Source organism: Monodelphis domestica, chromosome 3 (genome assembly GCF_027887165.1).
Source record: "Monodelphis domestica isolate mMonDom1 chromosome 3, mMonDom1.pri, whole genome shotgun sequence".
In the NCBI taxonomy this organism is placed as follows: domain Eukaryota; kingdom Metazoa; phylum Chordata; class Mammalia; order Didelphimorphia; family Didelphidae; genus Monodelphis; species Monodelphis domestica.
The window spans coordinates 11437801-11448542 of NC_077229.1; the positions used below are offsets into that span (position 1 = coordinate 11437801).

Sequence of the window (10742 nt, forward strand, 5' to 3'; positions counted from 1 at the left end):
CTATGTTAATAGTGAGGAATGGGAACAGAAAAGGGATCCAAGCCATTGTAAAAATTCTTCTTAGAACCGGATAGCTGGACCCTGAGGATCTACAGTTGGGTTAGGTCCCTTCTGGGCTCTATTATCCACATCTCTGCCTTGCGGGAAGGCCAGAGAGGGAAGAGTTAATCCCATCTTCTGGCCCTTACAATAGGCAAATCTACTCCTGCTCTGGAGGGGCCACTAACTAACCCCTGCTGTTCCTAGGGTAGTGATGGTGAACCTTTTAAAGATCTTGGAGATTGAATACCCAAACTGCACCCTTCCTGCTGCATGAGAGCCCCATACCTTACCCCAAATGGGGGAGGGAGGAAGTGCTCCCATTGGGTTGCTGGGCAGAGTGGGGGGGGCATGTCCCCAGGCGTGAGTGGAGAGGGACAAGGGAGCAGCCCCCTCTGGCATGATCAGGCACATGTACTATAGGTTTACCAACACAGCCCTAGGATCTAGGGGACAAAGGAGGGTCACCATAGCCCCTGAATTAATTTCCAACTCTGAGATGCAGGGATTCTGGGAGTCAGATTCATTTCTCTCCAGGTTCTATGTCTGATGCTCCTCGACTTTGTGACTATAATATAACTCAGCAGTTTTCTCACCCTGGACATCCCTGCAGCACTGGGGCCTTCTCAACATGGAATATCCATGCACCATGACAGCCCCTCCGTTGGAGTTCCTCCAAGGACCTGAGTTAGGTTTCATTTCCTTCCAATTGTGCCTCTGACTATGCCCTCCTCCAACCTGTACCTCAGTCTTTTCTCCATCATTCCTTTCAGCCCCCTTTTTTTGTGTTATCTTCCCCTATTAGAAAATAAGCTGTGCAGGAACTTTTTGTTTACATTAGTATCCCCAGCACTTAGCACACCATTGGTACATGTGAGACACAGGAAGTGATGTAAAAAAGTCCATACATTTGCATCACTTCCTCTTTCCGGGCTCTCTTTGGTGGAGGTGTTGAGCTCTGGGTCTCTCTCTCAGAGATGTTGGGTTCAGCAGCAGTATGTCTGGTGGCAGTGTGCTCAGCATCTTGGCGTCTTGGCGTCTTGGAATCTTGGAGTCTTGGAGTCTTGGTGTTGCTGCAGCTCTTGTCCAGGTTTGGCAGTGAGCGTCCTTGGTGCAGTGACTGGGAGAAGCTCAATAGCATGGGTCAGGTGAGGCATCTTCTCTGAGCTCTCTCAGAGTTTAGGCTGATTCCCTTTTTCCTTTACCTTTCCTAAAACGCTATCCTCCTAGGAGGCCCTTCATCTTGGAGGAGGCCTCATGGCTTGAAGCCAAGCTAGATTAAATCTTGGGGGAGGCCTTGTGGCTGAGGGCTCTGAACTCCCCCTGGCTCAGGCTAGGCTGGAGAAATCTTATACCCTTTTCCCTCTCTCTTCTTAATTCCTTCCCTCTATATCAAACCACCATAAAATTCCCAAACAGAAAAGTATGTATATTGGGATTTTAATTAATCCCTGGCAACCATAAGGATAATATATTAGTCAAAAACCCCTAAATTTACCCTTTATACTGTAAAAATGGACTTGAATCCAGGACTTCAAACCCCAGAAATCCTTTCTCCATTTCCCCAGAATCCCTCTAATCTCACTGAATTCTCACCTGGGCCGAGAGCAAGATGGGATATTTTAACCTGGTTGTGAATAGGCTCAACCTCTTTTGGACTTCCTTTTCGGAGCAGATGCTTCTCTTTCATGATGTGAGGTTATCTTGTCTAGGCCTCTCTGGCCTAGACATATGTTTTCTTATTCTGTATTTTCTTTAATCCTTAACCTTTAATAAACCTCATAAAAATATAATACTCCTTGCAGAGAGAAACTAATTTCTATCTTGCCTAAGTCTCCCCTAAAATTTTAATCTTTATAATACTATCTGGTACATAGGAAATGATGAATAAATGCTTCTTTCTTTGCCTTGCCTCCAATCTAGGGCTGTGTATCCCAGAGCACCATCACTGCTCTCATGACCATCTGAAAGAACAATTAGAATGCCATGGGCATTGTATCCACAGAAACTCAGGGAAACCATATAAGGGAAATTCCTTTGCTCCCTGAGGGTCTCCTGACTCCCAATCTAAAACACCTGGCCTTGGAGACTACCCTTCTTGAATTAAGATAAAAACCGTAGAATGGAGGCATTGAGGGGGAACCTTTAGGTTGTTTGACTTATGCTATCTAGCTGGCAAAGGGTTTACCCCCTTGTTATTTCACTAATAAATATTTCTCTTTTTGCCTTTGAGCCAAGGTTCGAAGTTTTGCAATTTTGCAGAAAAGGTATCCTTCCTGAACCCAAGGGGGGCACCTCTTTACCCCATAACAAGAACAGAACATGAACACATTGTTTTTTAATAAGTGGTAAAAGAGGCAGAACTTTAACATTTCCAAGGACCGTTCCACTTCCACCCCACACAGTTCATCTTAGCCCATCTCAATCAACTTCTTCAGACTGGAGAATGAGCCTCATGCCCTCAGATACAGGGCCTCTGATCTCTCTCTGGCCCTATTGCTCAGGGGTGGGAATAAGATACATACTGAGTTGGGAAACCTTCCTGCTTTTATTTTTTTAAATCAATCCCAGATAATGGCTTGAAGATTTCCTTTGTTGAGTCACTCCATGAAGAGGATTGGAGTTTGGGAGATAGATGGGGAAAAGACAAAACCTTTCTTTTCCATAGGCCTAGGAAGGGGCCCCAGGGTTTGGATGAGCTGATGTACTGTCTTTATTCACTTGTTTCAAGTACCCACAAAAGAAAAAGGATGTGCTTCTTTCCTCCTTGGCAAGGAGCAGGAACAGGGGACATGTGTACTAGAGCCAGAGGCCAGTCTGGGCTTATAGGCTAGAAATCAAAAGGGATCCCCAGTGTGCTCCTTCAGATGGTTCTCTCCCTTCTTTCTTTGTAGAAACAATACATAGCAAGACATTTGCCCAGGAAAATGTCTGGGGAGTGGATCTGGGATTTATTTCTGAATATTCTAACATTTCTCTCTATTGTCTTAGTCTCTGAGTAACCAGATGGGTTTGTTCATTCCATTTCGACTTTCTCTAGTGTCTTCCCAAGCATTCTCCCACTTTCTTAGACTTGTTTAACTCCTATATGCAATGATGTACAAGGGAAGGTTATCATTTATTAACATGGCTGAACTCCTGGCGTAGATTGTTCTTATATATCTGGGCCAGTAACTACTGTGACTTTTCAGGGATAGAGGAGCTTTCTCAGAATGTTGCCAAAACCAAAGATGGAAGCTTATTTATGGCCAAAGATCTGCCTGGTGACAACCATTCTGGTTTGGGTGTCCCTGAAGACACCTTTGGGACACCTAGAGTACAAGTGAAGGGGCTCAAGGATGGAGAAAAAATGTGTGCACTTTATGCAGCATCTGAAACAGAGACACTCCCAAACTCTGGTCCCAAAATAAATAATAAGCCATCAAGTCCCCATTAAATATCCATTAAGCACCCTAAACAGGCATGATGAAGAAGCTCAAATCTTCAGTACCCTTTTGCCTTAGAAGTCTCTCCCTTAGTGTCTGGGCTGAAATCCTCCTGCCTTCATCTCCATGTAAGCCAATCAGTTCTCCTTCCTTTCCTTTATTCCCCAAAGTATATTTGGGACTCCAAGTGGTTCAGTTCTTTGGAATTTCCCCTGATGAACATTCCCGTTTCTGGTGAGTTTCCCCAGAGACATTGTTTCCAGAGTCTCAGACCCCAGCTTGCTGTGACAGTATTGGTTTAGGAGCTCATGACTATGTGGTGGCCAGAAGAACTTTGTCCTTGTCCTGATTAAAGATTTTAGAGGTTCTGTTGACCTTCTTCCCCCATTCAATGAAAAGCTCCCTGAGGGCAGGGCCTGACTTCTCCCTCCTCCCCACTCCAGGTATGTTTCCTAACACAGTCCCAGAAGATCACATTAATGAATGTCAATAAACGTTTGATAATGGCTCTGCTTCTGGCTGTGAAAGGAGTTGGGGAATAAGAGAGGCCTGAAGGAGAAGTTGTTGATGTCTGTCTTCTCCAGCCACTTCTCCAGGAGGAAGGGCGCTGTGTGAGCAGAGCCTGGCAGGGGTTTTTGTCTCACTTCCCCATCAGTCTGTGTCACTGTGTACACCATCACTACCATGATACGCCATGCAGAAATAATCGGCCTCATCCTCAGCCTGGAGCCCAGAGATGCTTAGCGTGGCTGTGTTCCCTGAGTTGGAGCCAGAGAATCGCTCAGGGATCCCTTCGGGCCGGTAGCTATCATCATAAATAAGTGGTAGAATGGCTTGGCCAGGCTTCTGCTGGTACCAGGATACAAGGTGGTTACCAATACCATCCCCATCACAGGACAGGCTGACTTGTTCTCCCAGAGACATGGACACTGAGGGTGGCTGAGTGACCACATAGGCAGCCATCGAACCTGGAAGGAAAGGGAAGAAGAGATCTGTCAGAGGCAAGCAGTGTCCATTCCAAAAGGCCTTACCAGAGTCAACTTGGGGTCCAGACAAGGGGTAGCCTGCGGGCTCTGAGCCCAGGGAAGAGATGCCAGGAGGACTCACCTATGCAGAGAGTAAGGAGCTGGAACAGGAGCAGCATCCAGGCCATGGTGGAGGCTCCTCCAAGAACTCTGTGTACAGAAGCCCCCCAGTGTATGCAAGACTCAGCTGGCATTCTCTTATATCCTCTCTGGACTCTCAGAGAGGTGGTGCTCCTCATGCAAATCTTCTGCTCTAGGCTGCTGCTGGTGGGGCAGCCCATAAGATCTACCTGATGCTCTGACCCAGATGTCCTTGTTCAGAGAGAAGTTGACCTCTAAAGCTCCTGAGGTCGTTTCCAACTTGGAGACTCTGACATTATGGAACTGAGACCCAGAACTGTGTCCTGGGAGATCAAAGGCTTTCTCACAGTAAGGCCCAAGGGAAAGCCCTCATGGGGTCCCCAGGGTGCATGATGATCTGGCATCTCAGGAGGTTGTGGGGAAGGACAGGTGACTTCTCTCCAGGCAACATCTTTCCATCAAATGATTGGATTGGACCGGGGGATCACTAAGATTCCCTCTGGCCTGAAATAGTCCATTTCTAACCACAAGGGATCCCTGTCCATTTCAGAACCTGAGCAAATGCACCAGACACACCAGAGAGTTTCAGAGCACCAAAGGAAGGAGAACATTTGCATTTTGTGGCATTCAAAGGCAGTCAAGGGAGACTTTTCATCACAAATGCTGTGTTTTCTTGGGGGTATTTTCTCAACTGATAATTCTGATTGCTGCTGCTTGGGGACAGAAATGGAATAAAATGAATGTTCAAGTCAGATACGCAGGTCCGAAACACCAGAGGATCTGGTTATCACCAAGTCTATGACCCAAACCTCTAACGTGCCCTACAATAATCTGAAATTGTCTCTCTACATTGTCTCTACCTCTTAGGCTTCCTGTGTGTATTCTCCTGGTGGCCAGGGTCCCTGAGCCACTCAGCTCAGGACTTTTAAGTTGATCATGCCTCCTCTAACCTCATCTTCCTCCTTTACAAATCTGCACTCTATTTTTAATGACTTCAATGTTAGCTGCCTTCTTTCCTCAACTTCCCTTACCCTGCTTTACTTGTCCCACTAATGCTTTCCCAATCCCAAAGCCAAATAGTAATCTTGCTTTACCCTCATTCTCTTATTCCTCTCCTCAACTGCAACTGAATGAAGTTGGAAGAGCTCCCATGACCTTGCTGACTGGTATCTCATAGTTATGTTGGGGGTGCCCTTTCAATAATGACAGACTCTGGTGCAAAGTTTTCAAAGATAGAGAGATTTATTTAGGTTGAATAAGTGGGAGACAGTGTTCAGGACCAACTTCTTTCATTAACAGAGAAAAGTTCAGGATTTTTATATCCTGGAGGGAAAGGGTCTATGTGATGGGGAGAGGAAAGGTGGGGAGGGAGATAAACAATGAAAACAAAGTGGGAGGCAATCAAGGGAGAATTATAACATATTAGGTGCCTTTGGGTCTGGGGGCTTAAACAGAAGTTATAAGCCTTTATGATGTCCTGATCCTAAGTTATCTGTCTTGAGAAACCTAGGGATGTTTGAGACATAAATAGGTCTCCCTTTGTGTTGAGACCCTTATCTTTAGACTAATGTAAATAAAGCCAGAGACAAAGGATCCTTTGTTTACTCAGCAACCTCTTAGGTGGCACTAGGTTGGCTTTGTCCCTGTAGCATAGCAGGTATGAAGTCCCTCATGTATTCTTTGACCTGTGATGTCTCAAGGAATTTGGGGTGTCCTTGTGGGACACGATGCCTACCACAGTTGTGCATTATCTCCTCTGCAGTGAACTATCACTAATAGAGAGAAATCTTATTTTAGTCTTTCCTATTTGACTTTCTATCACACTTATAATACTGAATGTTAGAATCTTTGCTCTCAAGTCATGGTAAACCATGGTCAGTTGGGTGCCTCTGTTTGTGCCTTAATTCTGCATTTTGTATTCCTGTGAATGGTTTTAATTTCTTTGCTGAAGAAAAATATGGATTTCCCCCCAGAGTTCCCCCAAGTAGAAAATGGACTGGACTGATCACCCAGCCAAGGAAACAAGCCTAGGTTTGTATTAGATCTCACAAAGTCACATTGATTTATCTAGATGCAACCAGCCTTCAAGGAAAGTTCTTAGATTCAACATCCTTTTTTTTAAAATTTCTATTTCTATGAAGTGTTTCTACCTCTCCCTTCCAACCTTTAGAGAAGGCATTGTTTAAAAAAACATATATGGAAAACTACGTGTTGAATATGTCTATTGATCGATACTTTCTCCGGAGGTGGACTTTCATAGTTATTCTTCAAATTATATTTCCATTTCCATTTACAAGTTCCTCTTGGTTCTGCTCATTATGTACTTCATAATTTAATGTAGTTATTTATATTTAAAAATATAATAACTCATTCATCACTTCTTAGTTATAAGAAGTGTTGCATCACAATCAGATGCCCTAAAATTTTTAACCATTGCCCAACTGATGGGTATCTCTTTAATTTCTAGTTCGTTGCCACCACCACAAACAGAGCTGCCATAAATATTTAAGAACAAATATATTCTACAGAACTAGCCACAAGAAATCATATGACACACAAGAAGTTTTTAAAGGGGTTCATCTGTGCATGGGATTTAATAATACAAGTACTAAGAATTTGGTATTTTGCAATTTCCCACAGAATCTGGGGTAAAGAAATTCATGTGTAAAATATTGTTACTCAAATGTTTATAGATGTTTATAGTTAATGTGTGCTATGAAAAGGATATTCTTTAACAGAATCATCACATACCAACTCTGCAAACAACTCAGGAATCCAATTTCCTTAAGGGATCTATTCCTGTCAGAAGATGATTTCTGAAGACATCTGTTGGCTAACATACCCAAATGCAAATGTGTAATATCAATTACTATTGTATTAATTTTCTTGGTTTCTAGCAGGCGTTCTAGTTTTTGCCCCAGACCTTCTTTCTACACTTCTATCCTACTGGCTATTTCTCCCCCTTTTGATCTGTCTGCCAATCAGGTGTAGCAGTCACTAGAAATCCTTCAGATCTCCAAGCAGGTCTCCACCTACCTAGGACCCAGGCATTCACTGAGGACATGCCCCTAAAGACCCTGTGTCCACAATCTTTCTCTCCTGCAGAAGCACTGGAGTCTGCCTAAGAGTAGGCTGAAGGTATCATATCAGGACCCACCAGATGTGAAAGACTTAAGACTTCAGGGAAATGGGGGGATTGTTTTGATTGTTAGTTTTTACCAAAGGCAGACTGCCTGCCTTTCTGGCTCAAATTGTCAATGCACCAGTAGCATTGGGGAATGCCCCCAAATGCCAATTACTCCTGCCTCTATCCCTAGCCTTTCCCACCATTATGGATGGGGTCCAATCCCACATAAAATTGCCCATTTGTCCATTTGTTTGGTCAGCAACATCCAGTCTTGACTAAGGGGGTGGGGTGGTGTATCAACATGGAATTTAGGAATCCCGAACTTGTGTCCTAGTGGGATCTGATGAGCCCCAAGTTTCAGGAGTAGCTTATAGGTTGGAGATTCCAAAGCTTGTCCTTGTTCCCTTTTCCTATGGGAATCTACACTAAAGGGAATCCCAGGCTGGCAGGTTCAGACTGAGTGGTGGACTTTCAGTGGAATGACAATCGTAATTGAGTGAGACTAAGATATGCTAAGGACCCTCTTTTTCTTAGGTAGTCTCCCCTATTGTATCAGACCCTTTCCCAAGAATCACACCTGGGATAGAACCATCCTTTAGCATCCATTGTAAACAGCCCTTTCCCTTACACCCCAGCCTCTAGCTGTGATTCCTTTCCCAAACTTGATTGTATCCTGTCAATGTAGTTTGAATGCTCCCATTTTTTGGCAGCTATAGCAATATCAATCATCTTTCCCTGCCCCTGTATTCCCCAAATGGTATAGAGATTCCCCAAACTCTTTTGTTCCCTGGAATCCATCTAGTGTGGTGGCACTCCCAGGGGTCAGTGATCACAGCGGCCAGAGTTCAATCCTCAGACTCTGTACAGTTCTGTGTGGCACACAGCTCTGTTGTGGAGAAATCCTAGTGATTAAACCCTTTTGCCCTCAATTAAAGAGTGATTTTGACTATTTAATAGTTCTGGGTTTTTTCCCAGTCAACAGATGGCGAGGCTTAACTGTTAGACTGAGTGATTCCGTACCACCCTCCCCAGTGACATACTTCCAGCTCATCTCCTCCGTTCTCAAACAGCCAACTCCATTCCCAACCCTTTTCTAAAAAAACAAACCACAAACCACTTGGTCATCTCAGTCACTCCCAAGATAAAAGCCTTTCCGTGATTTTTATCAACACAAAAAGGAAGCCTCTCTAAGTTTCCAGGGGGGAGAGAAGATCCTGAGATCCAAGTGGGTCTGACCCGGACCAGAAGGCTCTGGGGCCAGAGCTTCATCTAAGTGGCCCAAGCAGGAGAAAGGCTACAATGGGCTTTCAGAGGGTAGCAGATACCAAGGAATGAGGGGGGAGCAGGTGAGGAACTGGGCCTGGGGAAGGAGCCTTGGAAAAGAGGGCCAGAGAGGAAGATGGGACCACCCAGATGAAAGAGCAGAGACGATGTTTCCTCTCAAACATCTCATTTCCTGTCTGGCTACACTCATTCTGGACTGCCTTAGCCCATCTCCATTTCTCTTAGTCCAACCACAGTATAAATGTTAATAAATGTTTGATAATGGCTCTGCTTCTGGCTGTGAAAGGAGTTGGGGAATAAGAGAGGCCTGAAGGAGAAGTTGTTGATGTCTGTCTTCACCAGCCACTTCTCCAGGAGGAAGGGCGCTGTGTGAGCAGAGGCTGGCAGGGGTTTTTGTCTCACTTCCCCATCAGTCTGTGTCACTGTGTACACCACTACTACCCGACGCTAAGCAGTAATAATCGGCCTCATCCTCAGCCTGGAGCCCAGAGATGCTTAGCGTGGCTGTGTTCCCTGAGTTGGAGCCAGAGAATCGCTCAGGGATCCCTTCAGGCCGGTTGCTATCACCATAAATAAGTGGTAGAATGGCTTGGCCAGGCTTCTGCTGGTACCAGGAAACATAGTTGTTACCAATACCATCCCCATCACAGGACAGGCTGACTTGTTCTCCCAGAGACATGGACACTGAGGGTGGCTGAGTGACCACATAGGCAGCCATCGAACCTGGAAGGAAAGGGAAGAAGAGATCTGTCAGAGGCAAGCAGTGTCCATTCCAAAAGGCCATACCAGAGTCAACTTGGGGTCCAGACAAGGGGTAGCCTGCGGGGCTCTGAGCCCAGGGAAGAGATGCCAGGAGGACTCACCTATGCAGAGAGTAAGGAGCTGGAAGAGGAGCAGCGTCCAGGCCATGGTGGAGGCTCCTCCAAGAACTCTGTGTACAGAAGCCCCCCAGTGTATGCAAGACTCAGCTGGCATTCTCTTATATCCTCTCTGGACTCTCAGAGAGGTGGTGCTCCTCATGCAAATCTTCTCCTGCTCTAGGCTGCTGCTAATGGGGCAGCCCATAAGATCTACCTGATGCTCTGACCCAGATGTCCTTGTTCAGAGAGAAGTTGACCTCTAAAGCTCCTGAGGTCGTTTCCAACTTGGAGACTCTGACATTATGGAACTGAGACCCAGAACTGTGTCCTGGGAGATCAAAGGCTTTCTCACAGTAAGCCCCAAGGGAAAGCCCTCATGGGGTCCCCAGGGTGCATGATGATCAGGCATCTCAGGTGGTTGTGGGGAAGTAGGACAGGTGACTTCTCTGCAGGCAACATCTTTCCATCAAATGATTGGATTGGACCGGGGGATCACTAAGATTCCTTCTGGCCTGAAATAGTCCATTTCTAACCACAAGGGATCATTGTCCATTTCAGAACCTGAGCAAATGCACAGGACACACCAGAGAGTTTCAGAGCACCAAAGGAAGGAGAACATTTGCATTTTGTGGGCATTCAAAGGCAGTCAAGGGAGACTTTTCATCACAAATGCTGTGTTTTCTTGGGGGTATTTTATCAACTGATCATTCTGATTGCTGCTGCTTGGGGACAGAAATGGAATCAAATGAATGTTCAAGTCAGATCCCCAGGACCAAAACACCAGAGGATCTGGTTATCACCAAGTCTATCACCGAAACTTCTAACATGCCCTACAATAATCTGAAATTCTCTCTCTACATTGTCTCTACATCTTAGACTTCCTATGTGTATTCTCCTGGTG

General features: G+C 45.3%; 2 gene segments (V, D, J or C); both read right to left on the reverse strand.

Moving 5' to 3' along the window:
* Positions 1-4115: 4115 nt before the first annotated feature.
* Positions 4116-4650, reverse strand: LOC100616859 (immunoglobulin lambda variable 3-25-like). The segment is given in 2 exon segments: positions 4116-4432; positions 4572-4650. Coding segments are annotated over 2 exon segments (363 nt in total).
* Positions 4651-8884: 4234 nt separating this feature from the next.
* LOC103092235 (immunoglobulin lambda variable 3-25-like) lies at positions 8885-9922 on the reverse strand. The segment is given in 2 exon segments: positions 8885-9704; positions 9845-9922. Coding segments are annotated over 2 exon segments (360 nt in total).
* Positions 9923-10742: the final 820 nt, after the last annotated feature.